Source organism: Myxine glutinosa, chromosome 10, assembly GCF_964187855.1.
Source record: "Myxine glutinosa chromosome 10, kmMyxGlut1.1, whole genome shotgun sequence".
Lineage (NCBI taxonomy): Eukaryota > Metazoa > Chordata > Myxini > Myxiniformes > Myxinidae > Myxine > Myxine glutinosa.
The window spans coordinates 31,500,105-31,516,831 of record NC_136270.1 but is presented as its reverse complement, the minus strand read 5'-3'; the positions used below and the strand labels follow the sequence as shown (position 1 = coordinate 31,516,831).

The following is a 16,727-nucleotide window of genomic DNA, read 5'->3' as shown; positions in this document are numbered from 1 at the left end:
TTTCAATGTTGCAGGAAAGTAACGTGAGAAACGTTGAAACAACGTTGTGGAAACGTTTTACAACAACATTATTTCAATGTTGCAGGAGCGTAACGTGAGAACGTTGAAACAACGTTGTGGCATCGTTTTACAACAACGTTACTTGAATGTTGCAGAAAAACGTTCCCTAAACGTTTTAGTTAGGTACTGGACCGACGTTATACCAATCAACGTGTGGTGATCTACAAACATTCCGCTCAACTTTGCGATCATTCCAGGTGTGGGAGATGTTTGGGGAGGTGGAAAAAAAGGATTTCCTGCCATTTTGTTAAGTAACGTGAAAAACGTTGAAACAACGTTGTGGAAACGTTTTACAACAACATTATTTCAATGTTGCAGGAAAGTAACGTGAGAAACGTCGAAACAACGTTGTGGAAACGTTTTACAACAACATTATTTCAATGTTGCAGGAGCGTAACGTGAGAACGTTGAAACAACGTTGTGGCATCGTTTTACAACAACGTTACTTGAATGTTGCAGAAAAACGTTCCCTAAACGTTTTAGTTAGGTACTGGACCGACGTTATACCAATCAACGTGTGGTGATCTACAAACATTCCGCTCAACTTTGCGATCATTCCAGGTGTGGGAGATGTTGGGGGAGGTGGAAAAAAAGGATTTCCTGCCATTTTGTTAAGTAACGTGAAAAACGTTGAAACAACGTTGTGGAAACGTTTTACAACAACATTATTTCAATGTTGCAGGAAAGTAACGTGAGAAACGTTGAAACAACGTTGTGGAAACGTTTTACAACAACATTATTTCAATGTTGCAGGAGCGTAACGTGAGAACGTTGAAACAACGTTGTGGCATCGTTTTACAACAACGTTACTTGAATGTTGCAGAAAAACGTTCCCTAAACGTTTTAGTTAGGTACTGAACCGACGTTATACCAATCAACGTGTGGTGATCTACAAACATTCCGCTCAACTTTGCGATCATTCCAGGTGTGGGAGATGTTGGGGGAGGTGGAAAAAAAGGATTTCCTGCCATTTTGTTAAGTAACGTGAAAAACGTTGAAACAACGTTGTGGAAACGTTTTACAACAACATTATTTCAATGTTGCAGGAAAGTAACGTGAGAAGCGTTGAAACAACGTTGTGGAAACGTTTTTCAACAACGTTATTTGAATGTTGCAGAAAAACGTTCCCTAGACGTTTTAGTTAGGTACTGGCCCGACGTTATACCAATCAACGTGTTGCGAACTACAAACAGTCCGCTCAACTTTGCAAGCATTCCAGGTGTGGGAGATGTTGGTGGAAGTGGAAAAAACGCGTTTTCTGCCATTTTGTTAAGTAACGTGAAAAACGTTGAAACAACGTTGTGGAAACGTTTTACAACAACATTATTTCAATGTTGCAGCAAAGTACCGTGAGAAACGTTGAAACAACGTTGTGGAAACGTTTTACAACAACGTTATTTAAATGTTGCAGAAAAACGTTCCCTAAACGTTTTAGTTAGGTACTGGACCGACGTTATACCAATCAACGTGTTGTGATCTACAAACATTCCGCTCAACTTTGCGAACATTCCAGGTGTGGGAGATGTTGGGGGAGGTGGAAAAAAAGGATTTCCTGCCATTTTGTTAAGTAACGTGAAAAACGTTGAAACAACGTTGTTGAAACGTTTTACAACAACATTATTTCAATGTTGCAGGAAAGCAACGTGAGAAACGTTGAAACAACGTTGTGGAAACGTTTTACAACAACATTATTTCAATGTTGCAGGAAAGTAACGTGAGAACGTTGAAACAACGTTGTGGAAACGTTTTACCACAACATTATTTCAATGTTGCAGGAAAGTAACGTGAGAAACGTTGAAACAACGTTGTGGCAACGTTTTACAACAACGTTACTTGAATGTTGCAGAAAAACGTTCCCTAAACGTTTTAGTTAGGTACTGGACCGACGTTATACCAATCAACGTGTGGTGATCTACAAACATTCCGCTCAACTTTGCGATCATTCCAGGTGTGGGAGATGTTGGGGGAGGTGGAAAAAAAGGATTTCCTGCCATTTTGTTAAGTAACGTGAAAAACGTTGAAACAACGTTGTTGAAACGTTTTACAACAACATTATTTCAATGTTGCAGGAAAGTAACGTGGGAAACGTTGAAACAACGTTGTGGAAACGTTTTACAACAACATTATTTCAATGTTGCAGGAGCGTAACATGAGAACGTTGAAACAACGTTGTGGCATCGTTTTACAACAACGTTACTTGAATGTTGCAGAAAAACGTTCCCTAAACGTTTTAGTTAGGTACTGGACCGACGTTATACCAATCAACGTGTGGTGATCTACAAACATTCCGCTCAACTTTGCGATCATTCCAGGTGTGGGAGATGTTGGGGGAGGTGGAAAAAAAGGATTTCCTGCCATTTTGTTAAGTAACGTGAAAAACGTTGAAACAACGTTGTGGAAACGTTTTACAACAACATTATTTCAATGTTGCAGGAAAGTAACGTGAGAAACGTTGAAACAACGTTGTGGAAACGTTTTACAACAACATTATTTCAATGTTGCAGGAGCGTAACGTGAGAACGTTGAAACAACGTTGTGGAAACGTTTTACCACAACATTATTTCAATGTTGCAGGAAAGTAACGTGAGAAACGTTGAAACAACGTTGTGGAAACGTTTTACAACAACGTTACTTGAATGTTGCAGAAAAACGTTCCCTAAACGTTTTAGTTAGGTACTGGCCCGACGTTATACCAATCAACGTGTTGTGATCTACAAACATTCCGCTCAACTTTGCAAGCATTCCAGGTGTGGGAGATGTTGGTGGAAGTGGAAAAAACGCGTTTTCTGCCATTTTGTTAAGTAACGTGAAAAACGTTGAAACAACGTTGTGGAAACGTTTTACAACAACGTTACTTGAATGTTGCAGAAAAACGTTCCCTAAGCGTTTTAGTTAGGTACTGGCCCGACGTTATACCAATCAATGTGTTGCGAACTACAAATAGTCCGCTCAACTTTGGACAACCTGAAAACAGTCGACAACCTGTAAACATACTGTCTCCGTCGACTTAGTCAACGGAGGTATAAAAATCATACATTTCGCCACCGATAAATCACTTTCAATGACATTATTTGGAGAAAATACCTTTTATATGTTTCCGAACAGTATTGACAATGTAAATAAAAAGTGGAGGTGCAATCTGTAGATAGCGGGGCATTCTGTGAATGAGTGACGTTTCGGTGGCCATTCTTATTGGTGGGTTAATTAAGAAGGTGTTAATTTTATTTTAAGAAGACGTTTTTGTCGCAGATAAACATAACGACATAATCATATACGTTTGCTCTAATATAATGAGATGGCCGGATTTTCTTTAAGGGACCTCCCGTGGTTGGTTTTTTAGCGCGAGGATGGGACGGAAGTGACGTTTGAAGGTGCTTTGGGTTATTTTTATGTTCGTCCGTGTTGAACGCACGTTGTGTGCTGCGCTCCCCTTGGGGTCATTTATCCTGTTCGGTTCTGGATTGAACTCACTCACTGCCCTTTGAAGAAACCCGCTTCCTGGTCCTTTGGTTCATCATTATTGGGTTTATGATTTGACAATGCACGACACCATTGATGAAAATACGATAATTTTTTGGTTCCAATGCGATACTTTCACTTTTCAGATCCGGCAGCCATAACACAAACATGGAAGCCATTTACACAGAGTCGACCAACCGCGTCTTGGGGATGAGACGAAACACGATTGTTCTTTAGTTTTTCTAACGCATCCAAACCGTGAAAGTGGAAATTCCTGATCCTCTCATTTTGGTTCTACTAATACATTCCGATAAGGACTTGAGCAGGAAAAAATTTGCATTTTGAATTAATTTGTTCGTTTTCTATTTGCGTTTGGGAGTTTCAGGTGCAGTAGATTAGCGCTGAAGTACTCACTATGCATTGTGGGCCCTTGCACGTGACCCCTTAATTAAAACACCTGTGTAGTGTTAAGTGTTAAGTGATGTGCTAACTTAAGCTGACGGTGGTTTCATTGAAATCCGTTAACAACAGTTTAGATACAGAAGTGAGTGACTTTGACCCGGCATGATTTTTGTTTCGCTATAACTTTCTTATAAAAACGTTTATGTGCAAGACCTTTCATACATGCTTCAAATAAAGGGGAACGCATGTGCCTTTGTGGGTTTGTTTGTCTTTCAGGATCTCAGCTGTGCGGTGTGGATTTTATCCATCTCCCCCGTGTGCATTACTGCCTCGACCCCTTTGACAAAGGTAAACGTGTTACCTCCACCACCGAAGGTGGATGGACGTTGTTTTCACCCCTGTCTGTCTGTCTTATCGAACTCCAAGGGAGTACATGAATGAAATGTGGGTGGGTGTGTGAATGTGTTGAAACACCCCTTTTGAAGATAATTTAGGGGTGCTCATCACAAAAAATAAGCGTAACGAAAATGGTGGTTCCATCAGCACAATTCTATTTCAATTTAATCAATTTCCTCTATTGCATGGCTGGGTTTTTGAGCTGCCATTTTTCGGCCTATTCAAATGTGCCTTGCTTGTCTTGTAACATATCACATAATCTGAGATCATTGATGAAGACGAGAAAAAGCACAGGGCCCAGAACACTGCCTCCAGCCTGAACAGGAATGGGAGATGAGAGAAACCTATTCTGTGCTACACGTTGACTACGACCAGAGAGGAAGTCCGCAAGCCATGAGTGGAGATTTCCATGGATACCATAGGAGGAGAGTTTGGTGAGCAGAGCGGGTGCCAGACCGTATTGAAGGCACGTGATATGTCAAGGGAGACCGCTCTGATTTCCTGTTTGACATTGCGGACCTCCATCCATTGTTGAGACAGCAGAAGCAGCACGCTCAGAGTATAATGACCTGGTCTGCATCCAAATTGATGATCAGAGATCAAGCCATTGGAGAAGAGGAAGGATTTGATATCCGAAGCAATGATGGATTCCATGACTTTGCTGATAATTGGGAGCAGGCTGATTGGTCTGTAGCTGCAAGGATCTGATTTTGCACCTTTTTTGTGTAAAGCGGTAATTTTGGCCGATTTCCAAGCTGATGGCAGATGACCATGAGCAAAAGAGAGTGTGAAGAGAACAGAGAGAGGGTGAGATAGAGCGGCAGAGCAGGATTTCAGAACCCGTGGGTTGATGCCGTCTGGTCCAGTTGCAGAATCAGAGTCGAGGATTGACAGAAACTTCTCCACCTTGTCAGGAGAGAAGGATACATTGTCTAGGAGCAGCTGGCTATGACTGGGTACGGTGGGTACAGAGAGGGACAGGTTTGGGCCACAAGATTTTGAGGCAAACACAGAGTTGAGGCATTCAGCTTTTTCACGAGCGGAGTCAGCTGTGTAGCCTTTTGAGGTAAGGGAGGGGATGGAGGGGGAACAAACACCAGAGACGAGATGCCACCAGGATGTGGAAGAGGGAGACAGGTTTGAGAGTTCAGTCTTGAGCATGGAGAGATAGTGTTTCCTGTCTCCTGAGGGTATACACACACTTGCTCCGGGCTTTGTGAAAGGAAATTACATTTCCTTCCGTTGGATCTGCCTTCCAGGAGGTGAAGGCAAGTTGTTTCAGGGCAACTGTCTAACCACAAGATTCCGTGTACCATGGTCGGGAGGAAGGTTATGACAGCTGAAAACGAGATGGGATAAATCTGTGCATGAGAGAGAGCAATTTACTTTGGAAGAATTCTCAGGATGAGTTGATGTCAGAGACAGTAGAGATGAGAGACCAGGCAAGATGATTGATGGCTGCTTGACGACCGGGCCAGTCAGCCTGAGTGAAATGCCAGACTCGGCGACGCTGAGGAGGCTTTCTGAGAATGGCCAGAGAGATGTCCACTTTAAAGAGCACATTATCAGAAGAACCGATTGGAGCAGAAGAAGAGCAGCAGACATTTAACACATTCATGGGTGAATTTGACCTGGGATCAATGTGATTGTCTGTTGCGCTTTAACCATGCGTTTTTTTATGCATGGCCTTTCATATATGCTTCAAAAAAAGGGTAACACATGTTTTGGATAACTATGAAGAATGATTATTTATTCTCTCCCCTCTTGACAATTTTAAAATCACTTATTTTTTCATGTTTTTTTTGCAGATGTCGACTGCTTCAGGTGTCTAGTTGATGGAGTGCAGATGGACTGCTGGTGTGAGGATTATGGTGATCTTTGAAGAATGACATCCTCCCACCGACCTGCTTTCAAATTTCAATTGTTTTTTCAATTCTTTTCAAATTTTCAATTTTGTACCACTTGGTATTACAACGTGTTATGACACTATAGTTTATCTGCAAATATTTAATTTTAGTTTTGTTCCCTCCATTAAATTATTTTGAAGTCACAAACACAACAAAGGATTTGCAAAATAAATGTCATAAACAAATCTCAGTGTCCTGTTTTTATTGATATCTGAATGTTAAACCATAAAGTTATGAAACAAAAAACATTATGTAAATGTCCCTGCAATGGCGTTATAAAAGGTTGCTGTAACGTTATCGCAACAGCATGATAAAACGTTGTGTAAATGTTCCTGTAATGGCGTTATAAAACGTTGCTGCAAAGTTATAATAACGTTAACGCAACGTTATGATAAAACGTTGTGGAAACGTCAGCAAAACTCAACGTTTGAACGTTCCCGCAACGTTGTGTGAATGTTCCTGTCATTGTTGTGCAAACGTACATGCAATAACGTTGTGACAACGTTGCTGCAAAGGTATAATAACGTCGTGATAAACGTTGTGGACACATACCCACAACTAGATATTGGAACGTGCTTAAAACGTTGGAGCAAAACGTTGCAACAACGAAAGTGAAACGTTGTAGCAACGTTGTGGCAACGCAAAAATGTTAGCCGGGACGTGACCTATGACATCATAATTATCATTAAACCATTCTACAGGAGGAGACGCTCCTATGGTGAAAATTTCATGTCCATCACACCAACAGTTGCAGAGGAAAAAAAATTCATACTGATTGGATGAAGCGCTGTACTTGTCAAATTATGATGTCATAACAAAGGCACTGATGACATGATCATTGACATATCTTATTCCCCATGGGAGTACTTGACAATGAGCTACGTTTCAATTTTTTCCATTGAGCGCTTTCAGAGATGGAGGTGTAACGTTTTTCCAATATGGCGTTAATACCACATGACCGATGACGTCATAATTATCTATATAATAATAGCGTAAGGACTCGACTTTGTTATCCCTTTTACGCCGCACCCAGTGACCCGATGCCCACGGCACTAATGGATTTACGATCTACGAACCGCACTCTTTGTTTATCACGTACAGCCATACTCGAAAAATCTGAATTAGCCGACGTTGGGGCCAAAAAGCATCCGATTAACTGCCGATACGATGCCATCTTACGACGCCATCGAATTGGCGTCTACTGGGCGAAGGCGAAGCAAGCCGTCCGCCGATTGGACAGGCGAAGGCGAAAGCAAGCCGTCCACTGAGTGGACAATCCAGAGCATGCATTTGTGCCGGTGTCGGCGATCGTTGTTCATATACGCACTCTTCATTCTCATCTTTCTTCCTAACTCTTACTCGGACAAGCAAATCCCCTATGCCATCCATAATGGTACACTCTATCCATACACCACATCCTCCCTTCCATGGATGTTCCACGGGTTTCGGCTAGTAAATAAAATAATTCTACAGGCAGAGGCGCTCATATGGTAACATTTCGTCCATATGGTAACGGTTGCCGAGAAAATTTATTTTTAAAATGCAGACACGCACGCCACATGTACGCAAACGATCACCAAATCCTGCTTTTCGCTTCGCGAGCAAAGAGTGATAAGAGGTTATTGTCACAAATCACCAAGTATCTAATCCAGACAGCTAACGGATGGCAGAACGATGCTTTGCCAGCACATTCACTGCCAACCATGAAATATTTGCCTTTTGTTTAAACCAAGAGCACAATGATTTACTGCAGTAAACAACACCATTTAGCAAGAACGACTTAAAACAACCAACGAAACAAAAATAATGCAATTTATGAGACTGTTCTACCAAGGGTAATTGTATGTAGATATATTAGTTACAGGGGTAGCAAGTGTAACACAGATTAGTTACACCATTAGTACATGTTTAGCATACAAGTGTGTGGTTTCTGTGTGAAAACGAAAGGTCACATGTCGAAGATTGTTAGTAGATGCTAATTGTGAACCCTCCCTCCGTAATGTGTCTACAATCTTTCCCACCATCCTCCCGTAGTCATTAAATTTCACTTCGTAATCTGTCCATTTGTTTTCCTTTAAGTGCATTGCCGAAAACTGGCTCTGTGAGCCTGGTGAATTCCCCGAGGACAGCAAGCCGACATCCTGCGAACGTGCGCTGAAGGTAAGACTGCTAAAACTACCAATAACAGCCCGATACCGTCAGCAATAATGGGCGTGTCGGGGGCTCGAGAGGACCAGGGGCGAACCAATCACCGTATGGTCGCGAGGCAAAAAGTAGCCGAGGGGCGGAGTCAGGTTGCGGCAACAGGGGACGAGTCGAGTTAGAGGGTTGGTTCGTGGAGAAGACAGAGAGGAGCTCAGAGAGTTTGGGACAAGCAGCTCGAGGGAGTCGTCACTGAGCACCTCAGGGTGTAGGACCGAATTAGTGAGACCTCAGTACTGAGCTGAGTGTTGAAGAGAGCCACTAGAATTCAGTTCTGTGACAGATAAGGCAATTAGGAAATTTATCGCTCAGTGAAGTGAGACATTCATTAGCGGCGTGGAATGTGGATCAATGTTATTGAAACCACAGATTTTAATTAGTTATTAACCTGTTCCACATCTAAGTCTATAGCATGTGATGTTGGCCTGATGTTGCAGTTACTGCCGTTTCAGTATTAGGGTCTTCAGAAAACATGGACCGTCGATTTGTGACTAATTAAATCCACACCAGACGGTGATTTCCAGAGAGTGATGAAGTGATGCTTATTGGTTCACGAGTTATCAAACAGAGTGACCACTATATTCGTCATGGGTGTGTGTCTGTCTGTCTGTCTGTGTCTGTCCGCAGCATAACTACCCGATGATATCATCCGATCTTGATGAAACCTGGGTGGGAGGTTGATATCATGATCTAGTTGTGTCCTGCCTCGAGTGGGCGTATTGCGCCCATTGTGGGCGGAGTCACGCCCGAAAAAGATGTCTTTTTAGGGGGTAATCGAGTTCAAGCTACATCTTCTCCGAGGGGTTTGGTGGAATCTGACAGGGGTTTCGGTATTTGGTTAGGCCAATGTCATGTGTCTAGCCGCACGGAGCTCGATTTTTCATTTTCGCCAAAAGGTCAAGGTCACAAGGTAACGAAATTTAGAAAAGTCGATTTTTGATGGTTTTATTACATTGTTCGCTTCCTGATAGGGTGAAATGTCGTACATGTTTTTATATTATCACATACATCATGAAATACAAGTTTTCCAACAAATTTCAGAATCTTCGACCTTTGACCGTTGAAGGTCACAAAGGTCAAATTTTCAAAGTTGTCGGAATCGAACCACATTTTCGGTATTGTGTAGCTAACTAGTCTCATAACAGATAATACATTCCTATTTATATTTTTTCAATGTCGGTTTTGACTTTTAAAGGTCACAAAGGACGGCCATTTCAAAGTAGTCCGTCCTCAGTCATTGAATACCGTTCGCTTGTGAACCATCGTCGTCTCCTGACTTTTTTTTCTTTTTTTGGATACTGAATCGAGGCTCGTGAAAGAGCTAACATTTACTTCACAAACAAATCAACCAGACAAACAAAATATATAAAAAGAGGGAGTGGAAGACAAGATGGGGAGAGAAGGGGAAGCACACAAACACAACATTTGAGAGCAGGGAGATGTGTGGGAGGGAGAGGGCTTGGGGGGAGGAGGCGTGGGAAGGGGGGGGGGGGGGCGGAGAAGTAGAAAACACAAGGACACCAAGGACTTCCAGGACAGAAGTTGGTATTTCAAAAAAGTGGAATTGGGGTGAAATTAGCGGGGTAGAAAAGATAAAGGTTTTGGATGGGGGAAGATAAGAGATGGTGGTGAACAGCTGTTTTAAAGTTGTCGTTGTTCATGTTCTTATGTTGTTCATGTTCTTATGGATTTTCCAATCCCCAAAATCTGCAATTCTGTTTATTTATCATCCCATTCATGTAGATATGGCAATCAGACAAAATGTCAGCGATACTGAGGTCTATTTTCCAGTGCTTCAAAAAAGTGGTTACAAAATTCATACCATCTTCTGTGATCATTTTCATCAAGTGCCTTGAAAAGCCGAGTGCTCAGATGGGAATACTGAAAAGACCAACCCAATATGCTCTATTCTCACCTTCTTGATGACGCCATCAGATTCAGTGCGCCTCAACTCCTGCTGCTGACCCCCGGGCCCACCGCCTGCCTGACCATCCTCCTTACTTGCATCTGCATAAATCAAAGGCTTAGCTATAAAACCCATTACTATGCAAAGTGCATTTACTGTCTGTCCATGATGATTACCAGAAGCGAAGCAACCACATACTCGAAATGTCACTTTTCCATTATAAATTCAATTCGAGAAAAACATTGTAATACAGGATTGGGAGTGATGAATTAGCAACCTGTGATGGAAAGTTATTGATAGTGTGTGTCCCGGTGTGTACCCCGGTTTAGAATAGGTACACCGTATCCCTGCGCATCGTAAGAGGCGACCAAGGGTTGGCGTCAGGAAGGGCATCCGGCCATAAAAACATTGCCTCAAACAGGGAACCATGATTGTCATGGGGCCCGCAAGGCTAACCCCCGCTCTCGTGGGGAAAATGGCCTTTAAAAAAAAATAATTGCGAATTCCCAGTGTTAACACTCCCACAAGCTGCTTCTCCGGCCAGAACTGCCGCTAACTCCAGGGATTAACCAAAACTCGATCAATGTATGGAGTCCTTTCATACAATAAGTGTGCAATTTGACAGAGTCAAAGACACCCACCGTGCCGCTTCAGGTTGCTGTCAAAGCCCCCAAAGGTCTCAGCACGCTTAGGCAATGCCGAGGCGGATGTGGGCGATTCATACCGACTGCACACACTCAGTGCCGTGGCTAGTTGCTGCTGCAACTTTTCAGCTGTAAAACAAAGTGGTGAAAGGTTGTAGTGTTGCGATTATGGACCCTTTGATAAATGTACCAACGTGATGAAGGATTCTTGGAGAGGGGGGTGTTGTGGAGGCAGGTGACGAGTTAAAAGTGATTTGATTTAATGGGGGTGGGGCATGATATTATGGATGAAAAGGTATCTTTAGATGGCTTGGCAAAAATTGCATATAGAGCATAAGGGGTTCGGCACCGGAGGAGACTTCATTGTGCACACGAAAATTCCCAAGACCTCTGCAATAAATTCAGGAAACATATCAAGATTGGTTAGAATTGAGAGACACATCTGAGAGGTGTATTTTTGCGACCAATGTTAGGCCCGTGGAGGAGCGGGAACGTGGAACAGTTCAGGATGTAACAGAACAAAGAGAGGGGGGGGGGGGGGGGGAACACACCAACAGGGACAAAATAGAGTGATATTTGGAAACATCAGGGATGTGGGGAAGAATTAGGATTCCAGGACATGCGGGGTGAACAAGATGGATACGGAAGCAAACTCTCAGGAAGGGAAAACCTGAAATTTGGAAGCAGGTGGGCTTAGTGTGGGTTAACGAGGGTAGACAAGATCATGGTTTGGTTTAGGATGGGGGATAATCTGAGATGCTGGTGAGTCTTGAAGACCTGGCAGGAAGGACAAGATTGAAGAGAGTATGGAAGTTGGTTCCACAGGCTATAAAAAAAGGAACAAATGAGTGAAGGTGATTAGCAATGGTTCTGATTTTTTTTTTTTATCACCAGCAGGGGGTGCTGGGGGATCACATGCACCCTATAGAAACCTGGGAGTAAGGAAGTGGAGGGGGGAAGGACAAAGTATTGAGAGGGAAGAGGGTGCAAGATCAGAAAGGAGGCGGTAAAAAAGACAGTTATGAGGTAGCGGCACCAGCCCAGAGAGGGGAGCAGTACTCCATCAAGCTATGGAATAAGGCCTTGCAGGTGGATTAGAGTTCAGGTGTGCCCTGGAAGGACCTTGCATAACGGAGGATGCCTCGATGCCCAGACTGGCTTTGGGGGCCAAGTTAGAAGTGTGGTTTGCCCAAGAAAGATCATATCTGATAGTGAGGCCCAAAAGTTTGACAAATTGAACCTGTTCAAGAGGATTGTTGAGAAAGTAGATGCGAGGGTTTGCCAGACTAATCCGAATTCCAAGATAAACAATAGACACGATTTATATAAAAATAAAATAAACTACGTAAACACGATTTAAACTGTTATTGTTGCTCAAAATCTCACCTTCCTGCAAAGCCTTGAGCAACAAAGCCTCAGCTTTGAGTTCACAATCATTCAGCCTCAAGGGTCCTCGAACTGTCGGAAACTGGCCACTTGGTATATCAGAGCTAAAATAATCTGCCATCTCGGCGTAAATTTGCAGCTTTTCTTCAAGAGTAACCCGTACAATCGTGTCCCGGCTTGCCAACCGTTCTGCCACACATCATTCGTCATAAAAATCATGGTCATTCTTGCTGAAATGGAGTTCAACATTGCCTTAACATTATACTCCAAGCTTGCTGCTTTACAAACCTTCACCAGAGTCTGAATAAGGATACACCAGTCATTGGCCTAAAGCAACAAGACCTTGTTGAAGCTTACCTTGGAACTCCTTGGCCTTCTCCATCTTGGCATCAATGAGTTTTTTGTCCTCCTCGGTCTCAATGGGCACCCCCTCGTCAATATCGGGGCAGCTGGGTGTGCAAAGCATTACAGTACAGGGGGATGGGGTGCAAGTGAGCAAACCATGTGCTTTAGGGACAGATGAGTGAAGGCAAAATGCTCCATGTGTGTCACAATTCACATGGACAGAGCAGAGTGCTTCACCTCTCAACAGCTGTGCGGAGAATCGTTGCCCAGCTCTGCCGCTCTTTCTTCTTGTTGGTATGAACCTCGTACATCTCTGGGCAGTGCGATGAATTGCTGATGAGGAAGAGGCCTTTCTCCTCGTTAGCAATCTCTCGCACCATTAGCTTCTGGATAGGAATTACTGGTGGCTTTGGTTCCTGTTTACAGCCGGTTGGAAAGCAAACAGTAATGAAATTATGTCTATATATTTTATTTTAAAAAGTTTTTAAAAGTCCTTATAAACATTCCACAAAGTTTTCGTTTGCAATCACATTTATGTGCAGCAATGCCAACACATCAACACCTAAATCAAACAATAAACGGAAAGTTGAATTGTTTTTTTTAAAGCCCATACAAAAAGTTTTTTTTTTGAGGAAAAGCTTTGGTTGCTTTGCCTTCATGAACAACAAAGATAACAATCATGGAAATAAAACACTCCAAGGTGGCTAACTCCCTCTCACATTGCAGACGGGGGCCAGAGTGACTCAGATTGTGATGGCTATTAAAGATACACTTACCAATGAGGCAAATGAGTATTTTTGATCCTTTTCCAGCAGCAAAACGAGTGTGTCTGTGAAAAGCACTGCCAAAATCTCTGCGATAATGGGAGGTGGGAAACAGGTGACATTTACTTTCTGGAGAATACATTTCAAGGTGTTTTCATGAACAAGTAGCACAACAATACTTTGTAAGCAACTCCAGAACATCAAGCAAACTCCACAAGGAAACTTAGACACAGGAGGAAGCCATTTGGCAGATCGTGCCATATTCACATCCGAGCACTCCCACCTTTGCATTTAGTGCCATTTATATATCTAGCAAAACCCAAGTAGGGCATCTGGCCAGGGCACTAACACAATGGCCGACTCTTTCCCAAAGATATCGAGAGAGATTTAATGGCCACAAGATAAATGCATATGGGATGATCTGCTTTGTATTCAAATTTGAAGGATTGGTTGCTTTGAGATGCAGCCCCCCCTGCTGGCACTCCAGGATGACAATTTTTATTAATGTCCATCTCAATCAGAAATATAATCCAGATCAGACAACTCCATGGGAGGCAAGCTCTCAACTGAGCGGTCTTTCCAACCCAGATCTAAAATAAATTTCCTATCACATATAACAGACTACAAGGCTTATGCTTTCAAATGGCTTACGCCAGTCACAGTGTAGGAGGTAACATACCGCGGAGGCGTCCTGCTGGCGTTCGGATCCTCAGTGGCCCGTCATGCACCAGCTGTTTTGCCAGCATATCAGCACGAGAGAAAGTGGTGCCGGGACGCACCCTCGCCATCGCTTTTCCCTCCATGCGGTTGTAGATTTCTATGATGCGCTGACGCTTGCTGTTCTCACTCACATGTTCATCCACTGCACCAATAACACCCCTGACGAGGCTCAGTGCCTCAGAAATCTCGCTGTGCTCCGTTGTACCTTCTACGAGATTGCAAGACCACCACATGACCTCTCTTTAAAATAAACAACCAATGATTCATACATAAGAGCACCTAATCTGTTGAGATTGTAGAATACATACCTTTGGTAGACTTGATAATACGCTCAATGATGACGGGGTATTTGGTAATGCGCTGCGTAACGAGCAAAATGCACTCCTGCACACCGAGCCGGCGAACCAGTGGCTTGCTGCTTTGCCTCTGCCGCGTAAACAATACAGCAGCAGCATTCACTGTCACAGTTTTGTACAAACAATGTGACAGGTAGAGAAGTTTGCTATCGAAGAATAAAAAATATTTCCTCCCAGATCAGACATATCTGCATTAAAAAATAATTTTAGATTATTTGCATAATATCAGGATAAGGAACATCATTAATGTGACTTTTGAAATGACGTATTCTGCCCCAGAATGCTCAGCACGCATGTGCAGGAATCCCAGGTAACGTTGGTGTTCATGGCATCATAAAGTATGTGCGTGGTCGATGCGGAATTGTTGCTTAAAATGGCTCACAAAGCTTCTGAACTAAGCTGAAAATACTTGGAAAAGTACCAGAGAGAAAGGGCTGCGCCTTTGCACAATGAAAGACTTGGGAGAACTTTCTCAGCTCGCCAAATGGGAAGCTGCCCGTACTGCAAACCTCCGACCATGTGGACCCGTGCAAGGCCCGAGTGGATGGGCGTTTGCTACACGAACCTTCGACAATCACTACCAGTTAATGGACTGTGTATCTGGATTAGATGTATCTGAATACCAATTGGAAGCACATGTTTGGGGCTTTTGAAAGTGCAGGTAAATTTAACATGATGATAGATTTTTACATCTATTGCAAAATGTTGAAGCATCCATGTGAAGCATCCATGTGTGCGCTTGCGTGTATGTGCGTGTTGTGCACCGCTCCTTTCCTATTCCATGTCCAGGCGCTGCATAACATCATTGCCGGGCGCCGAAGGGGGCCCAGCGATGACACGCACCAAAAGGGAGTACTCAGTTTTCACTCCGTTTGTTTGCTTGTTTGTTTGTTTTCTTTCTTTCTTGTTTGTCCGGGCGATATCTCAGCCATCCTTTGAGCTAGGAAGGTGAAATTTCGGCACAATAGTGAGCACGTGATTTGGCAAAAATTGTATTTTTTTGTTTTTTAATTAATCAGTTAATTGATCAATTACTTCAATATTATCGATTTATTAAGTACTTATTTATTTCCTTTCTCATCTCGGCAATATCTCAAGCACAGTTAGTTGAAGGAACTAGTCAAACTAGGAGGCTGATATTTGGACACAACAGTGACCAAGTGATCTGGCTATAAAGGATATTTTTTATTGATTGATTAATCATTTAATCGATTAATTATTTATTGATTGATCAATTAATCATTTTTTTTTCGATTAGTTAATTATTTAATTCCCAAACAGCTACAGCTTCGGATGAAACACTGGTGGTCTAGGTATGCTATGAGCCAATTGATAAAGAAATTAATTAATGTAGGATTATTATTTATTGATTTTAATTACGCAATCAATCAATCAATTATTGTAAACCTCTCCCTCCCAATACCATCTCTATGTGCTGCATGGCGGCATCGCCAGGTGCCGAAGGCACCCCGGTGATGCCGCACGCTGGAGGATATGTTATTTTTTAAATTTAGCATGGGGACATTAATTATGTTAACAGGAAATGAAAGGAAATCAACACCTCTCAGTGTCATTCATGGATATTGCTCATATTACCTCTATTTCCATGAGTCAGATTTTCATTCAGGACCAGAATAATTATGGTTAACCATTTTGAAATTGCTACTTTTTCGTCTAAATGCTGAAAATAATGTTTAAAAGAAAATTAGGTTTTGAATTATGGATTTCGTGCTAGCAATTGCAGATTAAAAGTGCCCGGCGAGCACAACCAAGTCAATGTAGACACAAATAGCGCATGCGCAAATTGCCTCATTTAGCATTCATACTTCATTTCGAAAGTTGCGTATCTTCTATATATATATAAAACACAGTTTGTGTGTGTGTGTGTGTGTGTGTGTGTGTGTGTGTGTGTGTGTGTGTGTGTGTGTGTGTGTGTGTGTGTGTGTGTAATGTTACCGATAGACTCCTAAACGGAGAGGCTTACGTGCTTGATATTTGACATAGACATGGCCATTGAGCATGGGACGAACATGGCCGAACTCAAAATATTTGACGATCCATATTTTTTATTCATATTTACCTCAGCGCATTTCAGCGCACGGAATCAACGGAATCAGAGCAGGTGGGCGCTGATTCGCTCAGAGCGATCACGTGATGACGCTATGACGCTATGAAGCTAT

General features: G+C 42.6%; 1 protein-coding gene across 3 annotated transcripts in view; it reads right to left on the bottom strand.

The window, feature by feature from the left end:
• The window catches only part of LOC137434422 (rho guanine nucleotide exchange factor 2), a 200,254-nt gene that overhangs the window by 17,227 nt on the left and 166,300 nt on the right, over positions 1-16,727 (bottom strand). For all 3 annotated transcript variants that reach the window (XM_068127398.2, XM_068127399.2, XM_068127400.2), the window contains 8 exons: positions 14,500-14,617; positions 14,151-14,399; positions 13,484-13,560; positions 12,945-13,123; positions 12,720-12,811; positions 12,363-12,551; positions 10,974-11,105; positions 10,342-10,433 (listed from right to left, as the gene is read on the bottom strand). In XM_068127398.2, coding sequence (XP_067983499.2) covers positions 10,342-10,433; positions 10,974-11,105; positions 12,363-12,551; positions 12,720-12,811; positions 12,945-13,123; positions 13,484-13,560; positions 14,151-14,399; positions 14,500-14,617 — 1,128 coding nt within the window. The remainder of the gene's footprint in view (positions 1-10,341; positions 10,434-10,973; positions 11,106-12,362; positions 12,552-12,719; positions 12,812-12,944; positions 13,124-13,483; positions 13,561-14,150; positions 14,400-14,499; positions 14,618-16,727) is intronic.